The 17,785-nt window shown below is 44.3% G+C and overlaps 1 protein-coding gene across 1 annotated transcript; it reads left to right on the top strand.

Annotated features, from left to right (window-relative positions):
* Positions 1–2,699: 2,699 nt before the first annotated feature.
* Positions 2,700–17,702, top strand: PDZK1 (PDZ domain containing 1). The gene is made up of 9 exons (XM_034792124.1): positions 2,700–2,776; positions 7,034–7,245; positions 7,578–7,821; positions 8,762–8,898; positions 10,955–11,150; positions 11,959–12,155; positions 14,529–14,723; positions 15,488–15,787; positions 16,826–17,702. Exons 2-9 carry the CDS (start codon positions 7,036–7,038, stop codon positions 16,892–16,894), a joined length of 1,548 nt encoding a protein of 515 aa, XP_034648015.1. The 5' UTR covers positions 2,700–2,776; positions 7,034–7,035; the 3' UTR covers positions 16,895–17,702.
* Positions 17,703–17,785: the final 83 nt, after the last annotated feature.

Raw genomic sequence — 17,785 nt, 5'->3', positions numbered from 1 at the left:
GAACTCTTCTGAAACATTTTACAGCGTAGTGATAAACTTAGTAGATCTATAAATACTCAAGTATAAATTGACCTATGGAACGAGGGTTTTCTCTCTCCCCTGGGATTCACGTGGCTCAGCCCTCCAGCTGGGTCACACACAGAGTTCAATTCCCTTCTGGGATAACAAAAGTCCAAACAAACAAAACATTCTTTCACCCGGCTTGGGCCCCTCTCGGGCCGCCCTCTGGGCTCAGTTCCTGGTCCTCTTCTGGGCTATCTTTTAATCTCTCTGGGATAGAGCCCCGAATCCCAAGCTCTTTCCTTGAAATCCCCTTACAGTCTCGGCTCCTTTGGGATATCTTTGAGTCTTCCCTGCTCTGAGGTAGGGTTCTAATTCCAGGGAGCGTTCCCAAACCCCACTTCAGTGCCTTCCATAGGAGTCCAACTTGCTCACTGCAGTTTCTCCTCCAAAATCAGTTCTCCCAGACCCTCTTATGGGTGCATCTACCCAGCAAGTGGCCACGAGTCTCAGAGCCTGGGACGACAGATTCAGGTTCATGCTATGGTGCTAAAAACAGCAACACAGACATTGTGGCTTGGCCCGTGAAGCCCACACCCCTCCCTAGGCTACAGAGCCCAAGTTCCAACTGAGCCCCAGTGTCTGCATGGCTATTTTTAACATTGGAACGAGCCCAAGTCTACAGACCCAGGCGCTGAAACTCCCCGCCATTCACTGTGTAGACATATAGGGTTGCCAGCCCTTCAGGATTGTCCTGGAGTCTCCAGGAATTAAAGATTAATCTTTAATTAAAGATTATGTCATGTGATGAAACCTCCAGGAATACGTCCAACCAAAATTGGCAACTCTAGACATACCCTATGAAGCCCAAGTGTTTCAGGCAATCACATGACCCCTATTAATTCAGCCCATCCCCTCATCCAGCACCTGGATGGCAGTCAAGCTCCAGCAGTTGTCTGGTGCAGGAACCAGCCCCACAGCAGTGACAAGGAGCAGCAGCACTGGCCACACCACTGCCCACTCAGGTTTGGCCCCTCTGCTATGAAGGAAGGGTGGCAGGGTCAAATCTGAGTGAGTGGAGTTGTGACCTTATGCACAGAGTCACAGCGACACTCAGGTTGACCCCCTTCTCTCCCCAAACACAAACTGGGCCCTAGGCACATGCCTAGCTTGCCCATGCTTTAATGTGGCCCATACGCTTGGAAATGCTGACTCATCCTTCCCCAAAGACCCTTGCTCTGACCTCACTGCCTGATTACTCATGCACCCACACCCATTCTCCTGCCCAGCTGCAGGGCCAAACCCATCACACTCACATCTAAAGATCATTCCCACCCCCATTCCCAATTACCAAATTTTCCTGCAACTCACCCACCAGAAGAAGAGAATCCCAATCCCCCACCCTCAACTGGTAGACACTCCCCTAACACTATCTCCCTCAACCCCACCCTGGCCCTCCGGAACCACACAGCCTACACCCCATATTCTGACCTTCTGGAACTGCTCTATAGATGCAAAATACAGTTCTCAAAACAATACATGGCTCTTACAGCCTTATCTGTACCCACCAAGCGCATCGAGCCAAATGGCCCTTAGTGAATATCAAATGAAACTACATTACACCAACAAAACCTCCTGACAGATAACCCAAATATCATGCTGCTCCTGGAGGGGCACGTGACCTGTGGAAAAGACGGGGACATGAGAGACTTGGGTTCTCTTCCCACCTCCGCAGCTGACCTGCTGGGTGATCTCAGACATGTTGCTTTTCACCGCTCTGCCTCTGTTTCCCTGCCCACCTTTTGTCACTCATGTTGGTTTACATTGTAAGCTGTTTGGGGCAGGGACTCCATCTCACTATGTGTTTGTAGAGCACCTAGCACAGTGGGGCTTCAATTTTTGTTGGGGCCTCTAGATACTATTGTAATACAAATAATAATTCCTACCCTCAGCATGCCTTGCAAACTCACACGGAGTCCATGCCCAAGGTCCAGCAGGCAGATTTCCATATATGTATTATATATATCCACATTCATCCAGCATATATGCAAAGATCATATTAATGCAACATTCAGGTTGAGATTTCCATGCCTTTCACTTCCACTACCCCTACCCCTCTTGGGACTGATTGTTCCTATTCTTTAGCCCATGACAGACATGGATATCGTGCCTCACTGATTCCATAGAAAATTTGGTCAGTTTACACAGGGAAATGTGTCTTTTAAATTTACTTTTCCTTGTAAACCAGGCTAATTTGCTATGGAAACAATCAGACATTAAACATGGAAGCCCACAATGCCATTTTACCACATTGTAGGCCCGTTACTAATTTGGAGACTACAACCAGCAGAGGTGCAACAGGAGCGTTATTTCCAATAGCTGAGTCTCTGTCACCAGAGCCTGCAGATGCTCATTCCTAGCGGATGAGCAGGTCTTGGATCTGCTTCTTGGGAACCCTTGTCTCTCTCAGGGGAAAGCTCTCACCAAGAGCAAAGATCAGGCTTGTCTTGGATCTGCTCCCCGTGAAAGTCTGAGTTTGAGAGTATAATGATCAGTGAAACACCGCAGCAGAATTCAAAGTTGCTGAGAAAGGAGAAGTGATTTGCACCTCTGCAAGCAGGTTATCAAGTAGGTAAACACATGCATGAGACTCAGTTAAATAAATAATCTTTTAAATCAACCTTTGCTCAATCAAAGTCCAGCTGTACCTACAGGTACAGCCACAGGAGAGACTGCTGGAGAGAATTCCCTAAGGAACAGCTCTACGCAGACACAGGTAAGAACTTCCCTTCTTTCTTCACTAACCCCTTTCCCCCAAAACCTCCCAGTAGTTACTATCCTGGTTATCTTTTAGGTTCTTTACCCCCATTCCCCATAAAGCTTTTTTGCAGCAAAAGAAGTTTAGTAACATTGAGCCCTGTGCTAGCTTCCCCACTTTCCTCTGAGGTGCATGAGTTCACCATCAGTTTCTCTGCACCTGAATGTTTCTTAGACCTTAGACACTGGGATTTGCCTCTATTTCAGGCTCTGGTGTAAACTCCTAGAAAACATAGGACAAACAGTATGAGCTGCAATTTTCACCAATGATTCTAGTTTCCAGCGGGGTAAGCTCCACAAGTACAAGTGGTAGCTTTGCCTGTCTACACTGAGGATTTGCCATAGTACAACTGATGGTGGCTAGAATCAGGGCAAATCTTGAATTTTCAAAGGGAGGACAGATAAATCATGTGCTGTGGGCTCCTATTCTCTACGTACAGGGGCACTGTATTTGGGATGGCCTGAAGAACCTCTGCCAGGAGAAATTTTCCAGATCAGGTCTAGGTATAAAAGTATCCCTGGATACTAGGAAAGAATCCACCTGCTAGAATAGAATTTACTTCAGTCTTAATTTCTCTTTTGTGGATATGTTCTGAGCTAAATTTGAGGTATTGCAGTATATTAAATCCTTCCAGCTGTCTGATCAATGGGTGGGGTTCCAAGATACCAAAACCTTCCAGTATCTTCCTTCATCTTCCATAACACATCTGTGCCCCTCTGACCTTCAATATGCTAGTTGACCTGCCCCACCTATGCTTCTTCACTAAAGGCGCAACCATCTTTAAAAAAAAAAGAGGGGGGTGATTGTTTTAGGGCTTGTTTACACATGAAAATTAATCTAGAATAAAGTCTGGTTTGAATTTAAAGCAGATTAACTTCCTGATTAACTCTGTGTGAGCACTCGCATTCAAGAATGAGTACCTTATTCTGAATTTGTTAAATAGCTCTGAATAAGGGACTCTTATTCCAGAATGAGAGGGTCCACACAAGGAGTTAATCAGGAATAGCTATTCCAGAATATAATCCAATTGACAAAAGTGGTGTGTGTGAGTCTGTCCGTCCATCCACCTCCAGGGGGATAGCAACAGTGAACAATTTGGAGGGACATGTCAGCAGCTAGGACTTCTCTGGTATAAATGGGATCTTGGACAAATTTTGTCAATGCTTCTTGGAAATATTGTCTTTTTAATGATCTCCAGACCCACAAAGTCCCAGGCCAGACCATCCCTGTGACATGGACCTATTTCTCTATAAACTAACCCAAATTTATTGTTTGATGATTCTCACTAGCTACAAAGCAGCTCATGGACTCTGTGGACCTAGGCTAGTATCCTGTGGGTGGTCACAGAGGGTGGCTCACGGGGTCAGGAACCTGGAGCAATTTTAGTAACACACAGTTGTAGTGAGATAGACATGTAAAACTTTACAGTAGATGATCACATGGACTTTAATTGTCCAGGCTGTGATTAATGGGTAATCTCTGCATCACAGCTTGCCTTGATCATTTGACAGATTTCTCTCTTAGTGATGGTAAGCAGCCAAAGCCCATCCGAAGGGCTATAGGTCATTAACTACATCATTACACAGACTTCTGAAAAGCGTCTCAGAGAAAGATGTCCTAGTTAATCACCCGCAACCCCTACACAAACACATATTAGCACAGTTCTTTGGCAGGAGCTGTTGAAACAGTGAAACTGGCTTCCCTTGGTCCTGTTCCCCAAAGTGAAGTCACACACCTTATTTTCCATGTATTATACTCTCCCTTGATGTGCATTTTATAATGGTCAGGCACCCAAAAGAACAGAGTTCCATCCCACCTCGTAATGATACACCAAAACCTAAATTCTGCATGGAAATCCCCTGGTTTGTGTGGCACGCTGGGGCAGCAGACTGGAAATTCAGCATCATTTAACATAACACTTAAAAACTGAGTTTTTCAGTGAATTAAATGGAAAATAATGAACATAGCCTGCTATTTCTATACTGTATTCAATTCCTTCAAGATATCCAATTTCCCCCAAGGTGTGTCACAATTTCTGTACTAATTACGCATCACTGTACTGTGGAGGTCAGCAGGGTGAGAAGCTGGAAGCTCTGGCAGTAAGACAGGTAGTGAACTGAGATCTTTGGTACCTGAGAAGGCAGGTTAGGATTGTGGGATAAGTATATTATCTAGACATTTCTGCTCAAACGACCAGCAGCAAAATAGTTAAAACCCATTCCCAAACCAGAGAGGCTACCTCTATGCTAGCATAGCTCCTTCCTGTAGACCTACATCAACAGGAGTTTTTCCACTGGTGTAAGACTGCCTCCTGAATGACATTAGCTATGCTGACCAAAGCCCTCTTCTGTCAGTATAACTGCATGTACACTGGGGGTTTTTATCAGCTGGGAAGGTGGGTTTGCACACTCCTGACCAACACAGCTATGTAAGTAGAAGTTTTAAGTGTAGACTAGTCCAGAAGGGATTCAAAACATTTAGTAAACCCAGATTCTTTCCTGGGCATCTATTTCTCTTTCCTCCCCGCATTTACCGCAGAAACATCTACAATAGCAATGCCTACCTCTAGTTCTCTGCACCTGAAATCTGAGTATGAAGAACACTATCAGAGCCAAAGGACCCTTAGCCCCTCCTATCTCAAATACTTTTATTCAATAGGTGGGACTGGCTGCGCTTCCAAAGGGACCAATAAACCTCTTGTTATCACTCCAGACTCAGCACAAATGGGACAAGAGAGAATTTAACCCTTATGCAAAAGGAGGGAAGTAAACATTTCATTCTGTGTGGAAGGGGTTGGGGATATAGAGACAGACATTGAACTTAGCCAGAAAAAAGGGCTTCGTACAGTAATTAGAACAGATCAGCAGCTGCAGGCTGACATGGCAAGCTAGGCTCCCTTAATTTAATATTTTTACTCCTGGGGGCATTCTGCGCCACACACACAAAAAATTCTGCACACAATATTTTAAAATTCTGAAAAATTCTGCAAATTTTATTTGCCAAAATAGCACTACATAATCACGCCAGTTTCATTTATTTCGGTAATTTATTTAAAAATACCTGTCAGCAAGTATGTCTGTAACAATACAGACACACAAAAAAATTCCCCCAGGAGTAGAGAGTTGAAGAAAACCCTATGAAACAACCCAGTTCCTGTTTCTCTGCCCCTTTCCTCCCCACCCCTCCCAGAGCCCAGACACTCACACCCCCTCCCCCCCCCCCCCCAGAGCCCAGCTGCGGCCCCCCCCCAGCCAATACACCTGAACCCTCTCCTCTGCAGAGTCCAACCATGGTCCCCCCCAGCCCAGATACCCACACCCCTTCTGCCCCCCAGAGGCCAGCTGCAGCCCCTCCTCCGCCCCCTCCCCACCCCGCCTGCCCAGACTCCCGACCCCCTCCCCTGCAGAGATCCAGAGGGAGAAACAGCCTGATGCTCGGTCCCAGGCTTGCACGGCGTTTCCTGCACGCTGCCCTCTCCTTCCCTCAGGCCATGCTGGGAACTGCAGCTGCCAGGAATCCTTAGCTCCTTCTCCCTCCCCCAGCAGTGTCTTCTATGTGCAAGCTTGGATCTTCTAATTCCAGTGGCCCCTAGTGGCACCTAGCAGCACCACAGCCCATTTCTGTGGAGGAAGGACATTCTGCACACGTTGTTAATTTCTGCAAAACTCTGCATTGCGCAGTGGCACACAATTCCCCCAGGAGTAATATTTTCCCCAACAGTCTCTTTGACCAATTAATGACCCAAATAAAAACCTCTGTTGTTCCAACTTAATTCTGTTTAGCCAAAAATACTAAGAAGGGTCACTTTGCTCAAAGCTACCTGTTTCTTTCTTAATCTTGCCCTCTTCTAAGAATTCCATTTTAGCCACACCTCAATTTTCTTTACCACTGACAACACTTGTCAACTTAATCTGAATTATGGTTTCTCTCCCATGAGGCTCATTTCTGGAATAGACCCTGACCACAGTTTTCCCATCTTATTTTCCACAGCAGACAAGTTCTCTCTCTGGCATTCTGCCTTCAGTCAGTCTCCTCCTTAGCAAGAGGCAGACACCATCTTCATCTGAGATGGAGGACAAAAGCATGTTCTTCTTTCTTTATCTTTGTTAAAAACACTTTGGCTCAAATGACCTACCCAGTGCATATTTAAAGGGGACATACTTCCTTTTCCTGGTCCTGTTTTTACACATACCCCTTTTCCATTCTGCTTGGCAGAAATGACCTCTGCTCTCCAGCCTCGAGAATGCATAGTGACCAAACAAGAGGGGGAGAGTTATGGATTCTACCTGCGCATTGAGAAAAACAAATTGGGTCACCTCATCCGGAACGTGGAGGAGGGCAGTCCAGCTGACAGGGCCGGCCTGAAGGATGGAGACAGAATTCTGAGGGTCAATGGGTTATTTGTAGACAAGGAAGAGCATGCACAGGTAAGTCTAACTATATTTTGTGGTCCCAGCCATTTCTCAAAACTTCAGCCCCACTTTTGGTATTCAGTTCAGCAAACCTTCACCTGCCACTCCTCACAGTAACTCCTGCTGGGAAATCTGAGAGCTGAATAACTGAGCTCACAGGATCATTTGTACCTCACGTATTGGCTTCACTGGAGCTTGAGCAGAGGGGAAAAGATCCTTGATGAAATACTAAGGGCAGTGGAAGCTGCAGAGCTAGTATGTGCTGTGCTCCAGAGGAGGGAATTTATATCAACCATCTGGATGCTTTTCTGCCATTACCACCTCCAAGCTCAGTCTATCTATTGCAGGTAGTGGAGATGGTCAAAAGGAGTGGGAATTCTGTAACTGTCCTCATTCTGGATGATGCATCCTATGAAAAGGCAGAGAAAGAAGGGGTGAACTTTGAAGAGTTGGGTCAGAAGCAGACAACCCAGCAGCAAAAGAAGCAACCTCCAGTGACAAATGGAGTGACAGCTCCAGTTCCACAGCCTCGGCTCTGCTACCTGGTGAAGGAGAGAAACAGTTATGACTTCTCCTTGAAAACCACAGTTGGTGAGAATAATGGGTGTAGGGGGTAGGCAATTTCCCAAGGGCACATTTCCTCTGGTTAGGAGTGGGGATGGGAGTTGGTTCTTCACCAGCCTACTCTATTTTCTGTCAGCTGTTGAAGCAGACTTGCTAAAACCATTGGTACCAGGCCCTCCTCAGATGCCAGAAGCACCCTACAAATGATTGCTCAAAGTCCCAGGCACCTCCTTTGAATTACGGTGGGAACCAGCCCTCAGGGTTCTGGAGCTTATCTGAAAACAACCATGTGAAAGGGGCTGAAGCAAAGGATGACAGTGTGCAAAGGGCAAAGAGCCTCTTCTGATCTGATGCGTTCACGTGGGAAGCACAAAATTGAACTAAAGAATTTTATTTTTCTTTTGAACCCTGTAGGCAAAAGAATGGGTAGGGGTCTGTAGACCTGTACTGTCTCTCTGTTTGGAAAGTGCCTAGCTCACAGAGGGTGCTAACACAATGTAAATAACACTGTGCACTAGACTAACCCAGGATGAAATTTGGAAGTCTTTCAAACACAAGAAACTCTGACGTGTGGATAAGCCACATTAAACAATAAAAGTGGTCCTTAACCAATTCAAACTTTAGAAAATCACTCCATTTTCATTAGTACTAACAATCAACCAAGCCACAATAATTGGTGCCTTGAGGGCAGTCTTAGCAGAGAGGCAAACAATAGTTTGGACCATAGATGATGAAGTTCCCTCCCCTCTCTAGAGATTATCCCTCCAGGGCCAGGATGAGGCACAGAGGTGTGGCTGGGTAGAAAAATCTTGTGCTGTCACTGTATCTGTTCTATGGATGAACAGAGCCCCTTGGTCTCCAGGGCTGTCACTACAGCACCTTACATCAGCATGGAATTTGCTTGGCAACCAGTGGAGGCATGTTCCAGTGGCTTGCTCTGTGTAGTAAGTTCTCTCACCTGTTCTAGGTCAGAAGGGCGTCTTCATCATAGGCTTGTCCCCACAAGGAGTGGCTGCAAAAGCAGGAGTCCAACATAATGACCGCCTGATCGAAGTGAATGGGGAGAACGTGGAAAATGACAAACATGAGGAAGTGGTTGAAAAGGTATCTACTAGTACGACTCCTCTTCTTCCTTCATTTAAGGCCAGTTCCTCCGCCCGAGGCTACTGGGCAGCAGTGTCAACACTGTTTGAATGCATTCACAGAGCAGGTGTAGAGGCTGAGGCCAATACCGTACATTATCAGCAACACTTCAGTCACAAAATATGCTGCTACTTTGGCTTTGTTTCTTGGATGGGTCAGGGTAGCCGGAGTGCAAGGCGGCTGAAAAGGTTGGCTGTTCTTGAAAGTCAGGGACAGACTTCCACCCAACACCCTAAGCTTGCTTTGGAAGAATATTGCCCTCAAGTCAGGCCCAAGTGGTGTAAGCACCACAACTGTACTGTTGCCATAAGCCTGATTAAATAAATGGTGGCACAGTTCTAGGAATTCTGAAAATCTTTCTGGTGCCCAGGAGGATGAAATCAGCATGTCTGGGATGGAGTCTAGTACAATGGGGAATCTTTCTGATATTAGGATGATAAGACTGGAAAGCACAGCAGTTTGTGCTCTGTGATTTAGCTAAAGAAGGGTTTGGTGTGAAGATCTGGATAGTTAGGAAAAGGAGGATTTCCAGGAAATGGGATTCCCTCCTGCTAAGAAACGCAAAACTAATTTTAACAGTGCAGTTTACAAACTCGATCAGAGCCAAATAATGTAACCTAGCTGTCAGTAAAAAGAGCCCAGAGTGAACGAAGCGTGCAAGAAAGCCTGCATTTCTGATCATGAAATGTCCTTCTGCCACATCCTCCCAACAACTGGTATATTCCTATTTGTGGTGATGGTGGTTTTAAAGATCTACTTGGTGTTAGGGAAAATAATGAATGTAGTTTGAGAGATCAAACCAAACACTGATCCATCAGAGATAAGAATGGAAAGAAAAGAACATGTGACTTTTCCATTAGTCACTTTGGTAAAAATCACACATGCTGAGGCTTTAAGCATTCAAACATAGTATGACTATGAAACAGCTTGAGCTAGAAAAGCTTTCAGAGTACCACTATCCAAACTACAAATCCTACAGCATTCCACTGTGGTTCTCAACTCCCAAGGGAGGCCCGGGAACGTGTCAAGGGAGATGCAAGCTGTGTGTTTTTGTTTTGGGTGTCTTTTTTTTTTTTTTTTAAGCACTCTGGCTGTCAGCCCTGGATGGCTGGGGCTCATGCAGAAGGGCCATGCACTCCCGGGAAGCAGGGACAGCAGGGGCTCCACCTCCTGGGCTTGGGCTCTCCTCTCCTTCCCCTCCCCCGCCCCCCCAATCCCTCACTGGGAGACAGCATGGGCTCAGGCTTTCCTCCCCACCATCCCAATCCCATACCTGGAGGTGGCTGTCAACCCTGGAGTGACAGCGCAGAAATAAGGGTAGCAATTGGGCACTAATTCTGTTGTGAAGTGATATTGCTGAATCTCTCTTTCACACTGACACCCTTACTTCTGTGCTGCTGCTGCTGGCACAGTGCTGCCTTCAGAGCTGGGCACCCAGCCAGCAGCCGCTGCTCTCCGCTCTGCCTTCAGAGCTGGGTGGTGGTATTTGTACATGGGGGGAGAACACAAACTACTACAGACACAAAGAAGGGGGGAGGGGAGCGATCAAACAAGTTTGCGAAGCAATCCACTATAATGATCCAAACTAGTATATTAACTATGAAAAACTGCAGTACTTGTGTTCTGTACGATTGTTGCAATACTTTTTATGAGAAGAAACATGCAGGCTTGAGTGAAGATGGAGAGAAGAATGGGAGTAGAGAAACAGAGGTATGATGGGGACAGACAAAAAAACACAAAGTTAGGGTATGGGAATGTAAGGGGATTGCAAGTAGCTCCAGAGCAATCAGAGCTGAATGTTACAGCAACTTGTGGTAGGTGTGGCTGTCTACAGTCATATAGGCAGCACATGGGTGCACATATTAGAGCACCATCCAACAACCTAGTCTGTATAGATCCTATACCCATTCACTTACAGCCCACCATTGTATATCAAAGAACCTGCCAACATAAAGCTCTCCACAGCCCCCACACTCCACTCAAAGGCCTGTGTTTGAGATTGTGTGTGTCGTTGCAGGTGAAGAAGTCTGGGAACCATGTTGTGTTTCTGCTATCAGATAATGAAACTGACCAGTATTACAGCAACCACCAGATGCTGCTGAAAAGAGAGACAGCCAGCCTGAAATTGCTTCCCCACAAACCCCGACTTGTGGAGCTCAAGAAAGGAGACAACGGCTATGGGTTTTACCTGAGGATGGAACAAAATAGTAACGGTGAGAACCCAGCCATCAGCCAGGCCCCTGCGTACTCTGTAGTGCGCTTTTATGGGGCCTGTAGGACTCCTACTCCCCAGCGCCTACTGCTCATCTTGGAAAGATCATTTCCTGTCCTGCTGCCAACCCAGTGTCCCGCCCCTCCCTCCCCCCAACACACCTCACCACAGCCAGGCACCTCCAATTTATAGCCTGTTTTATACAGGAGGCCAGACTAGATGATCACAAATGGTCCCTCCTGGCCTTGGAATCTATTAATCTCCTTCAAACCTTCCAATCTGAGGTGGAACATTCCACTGTGCTGCTTGTGGCCCTCCTCACCCACTACAGTCCAGTTCCCATAATCTTCACTTGTGGCAGCCTCCAATCCCACATTTTTGAGGGTCAGCAATGTGTCCAGGGTAATGTCTGATGGTTTTTCACAATAGAATCCTGGCATATCTGAATGACTTCAAAGGGATCCTTAGTTGCTCTCTCACAACTGGGTTCACCAAAACCACAAAGTGCTCAATTTTAAGTAGGCTTAAACTCCCCCGCCCCTTGCCTCAGAGTAAACCACAACTTCCATGTGTCTTGTTCAGGGGAAAGGGAACCTGTATTCAAGTCACTTGAAAGGCGATCTAGATCTGCACTAGGGTTACTGCAGAATTAGCTAAATCAGGAAGCTTATTTCAACCTGAAATCAGAGAATGAGTTTCTACCATCTTAAATTTCTTCTATCATCCAAACCAAACACATCCCATGAACAACTGCTTTTCTCTATTTGAACTAGGTCTGTATTCTTTTTTTTTATTTTTTTGGAGAGCAGGTCATTTAATTAAGGACATTGATTCTGGTAGCCCAGCAGCCAAGGCGGGTCTAAAGGACAATGATATCCTGGTGGCTGTAAATGGAGAGTCAGTGGAGGCACTGGATCACGACACCGTGGTGGAGAAGATTAAGAGGTGTGGGGAAAAGACCACGTTACTGGTGGTGGATAAACAGACAGACACCATGTATAAACTGGTAAGGCAATGCAGGCTGGGGTTGGGCTTGTATAGCTCCTCACTAGGTAAGACATGGGCAGCAATGAAATAGTGTGTCCATTCTGAAAGAAGCACCATTTCAAAGGCTTTTTAATAGCCCTTATTCAAGTACTCGCTATAGCAAACATCTGAGATGGGTTCATGTCTTAGTCTCCCTCAGCAGAGACTTCTGCAGTATGTCATTAAACTTCCCAATTTACTCTCGCCCTAGACCTTCCTATATACTAATGGAACAATACCAGATTTGAGCAGGTCAGTGCAGAGACCAACAAGTTAACCAATTGCAACTACCAGGCAGTTTCCTACAAGAATTAGAGGAAAACTCCCTGCTCACATTTGTGCCCACGTTGCAACTTTCTACCTCTATCACTGAAGAGGTTTTAATAAGCAAGTAGAATTCACAGGTGGGACCTATCCTGACTACTGTAAAGATTTCAAATGCAACAAGATGTTAGACTAGGGCTGTCAAGAACTTTAAAAGATTAACCGCACGATTAATAGCACTGTTGAACAACAGAATACCATTTATTTAAAATATTTTTGGCACTGTTGAACAATAACAGAATACCATTTATTTAAATATTTTTGGATGTTTTCTACATTTTCAAATATATTGATTTCAGTTATAATACAGAATACAAAGTATACAGTGCTCACTTTATATTTATTTTTTATTACAAATATTTGCACTGTAAAAAACAAGATATAGTATTTTTCAATTCACTTAATACAAGTACAGTAGTGCAATCTCAACTTACAAATGTAGAATTATGCACACAAAAATAACTGCATTCAAAAACAAAATGTCAAACTTTAGCACCTACAAGTCCACTCAGTCCTATTTTCTGTTCAGCCAATTGCTCAAACAAGTTTATTTACATTTGCAGGAGATAATGCTGCCTGCTTCTTGTTCACAATGTCACCTGAAAGGGAGGACAGGTGTTCTCGTGGCATTTCTGTAGCCAGGGTTGCATGATATTTACATGTCAGATGCACTAAAAATTCATATGTCCCTTCATGATTCAACCACCATTCCAGAGGACATGCGTCCAGGTTGATGACGGGTTCTGCTTGATAACAATCCAAAGCAGTGCAGACCGATGCATGTTCATTTTCATCATCTGAGTCAGATGCCACCAGCAGAAGGCTGATTTTCTTTTTTGGTGGTTCAGGTTCTGTAGTTTCCGCATTAGAGTTTTGCTCTTTTAAGACTTCTGAAAGCATGCTCCACATCTCATCCTTCTGAGATTTTGGAAGGCACTTCCGATTCTTAAACCTTGGGTCAAGTGCTGTAGCTACCTTTAGAAATCTCACATTGGTACCTTCTTTGCGTTTTGTGAAATCTGCAGTGAAAGCGTTCTTACAATGAACATGTGCTGAGTCATCATCCGAGACTACTATAACATGAAACATATGGCAGAATGCGGGTAAAATAGAGCTGGAGACATAATTCTCCACCAAGGAGTTCAGTCACAAATGTAATTAACACATTTTTTTTAACAAGCGTCATCAGCATGGAAGCATGTCCTCTGGAATGGTGGCTGAAGCATGAAGGGCCATACGAATGTTTAGCATATCTGGTATGTAAATACCTTGCAATGCTGACTACAAAATTGCCATGCGAACGTCTGTTCTCACTTTCAGGTGACATTGTAAATAAGAAGTGGGCAGCATTATCTCAGGTAAATGTAAACAAACTTGTTTGTCTTAGCAATTGGCTGAAGGAGAAGTAGGACAGAGTGGACTTGTAGGCTCTAAAGTTTTATATTGTTTTGTTTTTGAGTGCAGTTATGTAACAAAAAGTCTACATTTGTAAGTTGCACTTTCACAATAAAGAGATTGTACTACAGTACTTGTATGAGGTGAATTGAAAAATACAGTTTATCATTTTTACAGTGCAAATATTTGTAATAAAAAATAATACAATGTGAGCAGTGAACACTTTGTATTCTGTGTTGTAATTGAAATTAATATATACCTCTACCCCGATATAACGCTGTTCTCTGGAGCCAAAAAATCTTACCGCATTATAGGTGAAACTGCGTTATATCGAACTTGCTTCGATCCACTGGAGTGCACAGCCCCGCCCCCCCGGAGCGCTGCTTTACCGCATTATAGCCAAATTCGTGTTATATTGGGTCGTGTTATATCGGGGTAGAGGTGTATTTGAAAATGTAGAAAAACATCCAAAAATATTTAATAAATTTCAATTGGTATTCTATTGTTTAACAAAGCGATTAAAACAGAGATTAATCGTGAGAGTTATCGGCTATTAACTGACAGCCTTAGACAGATTTTTCTGTAGGAGTTTTTACGTTCATATAAACTCTTTCTTTTGCTTTTGGTCTTTCAGGCTCAAGTTTCCCCATGTTTGTACGACCAGGAAAGACAAGATTCTTTTCCAGCTGATGCAGAGGAAGAGCCGACCTCACATGCTGAGCAGGAGGTGAATCACAAGCCCAAAATCTGCAGGCTGGTGAAGGGTCCTAGTGGATTCGGCTTCCGTTTGGGTGCAACCAAGAATATGCCCATGCATTTCATCAAAGAGGTACTAACCTAGGACTTTTAGCCTGGGAGAAGCATAAGACACCAGAAGGGAAGTGTCTGGGCTACAGTTAGACATCCATTCCCTTCCTTCTGTGCTGTGACTGCACTCAGAGCAAGTCATTCTAAGCTATTTGTAACAAAAAGGCAAGGTCTGTCCTATGTGCTCTTGGCTGATAGAGTTTTAGTCCTTGAACTCAGGATGAATTCATACCCCTAGAGGTGAAAGGATGGTCTTGTGATTAAGGTACAGGAGTGGGAGTGAGGAGACCTGGGATATATTCCTAGCTCTGCAAAACTTCTGGGGTAAATTGCATAACTTTTGTCTGTATTTTCTCTTCTTCCTTAATACTTCTCTAACCCGCAGGGGTGTTGTACTGAATATAATAATATATGTAAGGGATAAGAGATCCACAAGACACTATACAAATGTAAAATACAACAAACCATTCTCTGATCCCTTAAGTACCACAGTTAAGTCTACATACCACTACCATGGCCTTTTCCCCACAACAGAAGTCCTATCCAAGTCAAAACCCATTACAGGACTGGTAATAAAAGTGGAAATATTGGAATACTATGTTAAAGTCTCATCCTTTCTCCTTCTCCAATTAAGTTCTGCTCCAGAATAATTTTTTCCAATCCTTACTCTACCTCCTGTATTGGGGAAAAAAAATCATAGAACATTCATTCTCTATAATACTTGGGTGTTAATGCAACTTTAATGGTACTGTGCTGGTATCACAGCTTCAGAGCCTCTGTTTGCAGATACAGAAAGGTGGGCCAGCTGATGCAGCAGGACTGGAAGAGGACGACATTTTGGTGGAAGTGAATGGCGTGAATGTACTGAACGAAACCTATGATAAGGTTGTAGCAAAAATCAGTGACAGTGGTGACAGATTGACACTACTGGTGTGCAGAAAAGCAACCTATGAATATTTTAAGTCTCAGAATATTCCTATTACTGCCTCTCTGGCAGATCAGCTATATGACACTACTGATCCTCCTGCGTATACAGAGAACCCATCAGCAGAGCCAGAGAGGACCTCGCCGGAACCAAGAGAAAGGGTGGGTAATCTTGAGTTAACCAAATCTTGTGGACCAGGTGGTGGGGAAAGGAACCTGAATCAGTCACTAAATTCACTTGAGGGAGGGTCTATGAATTCTAGTTGTATTCTGGATTTACCAGATCTGATCTATGTTAATTAGTATGGAGTGGCAGACCTGGTTACAGTAGGGTAGAACTGCCTCCTCTCTCTAGTCCCCACACGCAGTATCTACTGGAGCCTGGGAAGGGAGGACAGGAGAGGGGAGAGAGAGAGAGAGTGTGTGTATATGCACGTGTGCATATGTGAGAGAGAGCATGAGAGAGAGCATTCATTAACGTAGGTGAGAACCATATCCTCAGGAATTCTTTGTTCAACCACAGGACCCAAGTAACTGTGAACACGGGAAAACCATGTGAAGTACTCTAAAACAGTGCTGATTCTTTGGTGGGCATGGGATGGGTAGACTGTGACAAAGTGGGATCAACAAAGGTCCTGAGAAAAAATAAATATTCTGACCACACTGGTTCAGGGAAATTATGCCAGCAATAAGAGTTTGAAATTTGCTATTGTCAGAAAAATGACACCTGTACTCTACTGCTCTGATCCCTGTGTGGATTCAGGTCTTTGCTGTGAAAAATAAACAAGTTTTTACTCCCGTTCATGCAGGAGACACAATAAAGCTAGGAAGGAACGAACTGGATTCTATTCCTCCACATGTATTATCACCAGAATTGTAACTAAGTTCCAACTGCAGATTCTTACAGTGATGTCTTATGTCCCAGGCTGAATTTGCAGAGCTATAGTTAAACCCTTCTTTTTATCTATGACCTTGGTCGATTTGATATGGAAGTTGAGCAAGAACATGGAATTCCCACTAGACAATTTAGTCGCTTTGTAAAGTGCATTTAAAAGAGTAATTCACTAAGCTTCTCACGCAAAGGCAAATTCCTACTGGGCATAGGTTCAGAACAGACTGTTAGTTCACAGTGGCATGAGGAATCTCTATGACACTATCTACAACTATAATCAGAAATTTCTACTTATTGCTTTTCCACAGGCCAGCTCCTCCTCCTCCTCTTCACTCTCAATCGCCTCAGCAGAAGAGGATGATGACACACAGTTATGAGGAGATAGACCACAACAGAAATCAATCAGACATCTTCCAAGGTTTAAAGAAAGTTCTCTTCCTCCAAGCAGTCTTTGTTCTTTTTCCTCCCAGAACCACACTGTCCTATGGAACTTCATACTTGTGAGGACTGGAACAGCAACTTCCTTCTAACTAACTTTCCCTGAAGGGGAACAATCCCACCACCCCCAAGAACAACCACTCACTTACCTAATGCTGCTAATCGTAGTTCACTGGTCTTCTGCCCGGTGAAATGGACAGTTACTTACTTCTACTATTGCTCTGTAAAAGCTTAAATGACTAATCAGGAACATCTGCCATCTTGCGGGGGAGGAAATGTGATTCACAAATCAATAAGCACAAGAAAGCTCCTTAATATAGAAATTGATCTCTCACATCCCCCACAAGAGACTTCTTTCCTCCTAATCACTGTGGCTATTACATGCTATATTTACTGTAGTAAAATCAGTTTAACCCAGTAGATGTAATATATCATGATAAGCTAATATATTCTGTGAAGAACACTTTTCACTTGCTAACAAGCTGTCGATATTTTCCATTCAAAACAATAGGTTAACTTAATAGTTCACTGTTCAGAAGCTACAAGCACCATTCCCTCCACACCACTCTCCTAGCTGCAGATCATGGCAGTTTGAACAGTGTCTGTAATTCAGTGTAAATAGCTTTGTTTGCCTACATGCCAACACCTTGTCTCTAATGCAATATGAACCAGCTCTGTAGTACCAATAGTGGATGCTATACCTCCTTGGTGTAAGCTTGAGACAAAGCATAAATAAATCATTCAGCGTGGCTATTTCTCTTTCCGGGTCTTACTCCTGCCATCTATGATGTATGTTTCACAACAGCTTTAAAATGAGCAAGGTCTGGAGA

This window comes from Trachemys scripta, chromosome 1 (assembly GCF_013100865.1).
Source record: "Trachemys scripta elegans isolate TJP31775 chromosome 1, CAS_Tse_1.0, whole genome shotgun sequence".
NCBI classification, from domain to species: domain Eukaryota; kingdom Metazoa; phylum Chordata; order Testudines; family Emydidae; genus Trachemys; species Trachemys scripta.
This window is presented reverse-complemented; position numbering and strand designations above follow the sequence as displayed.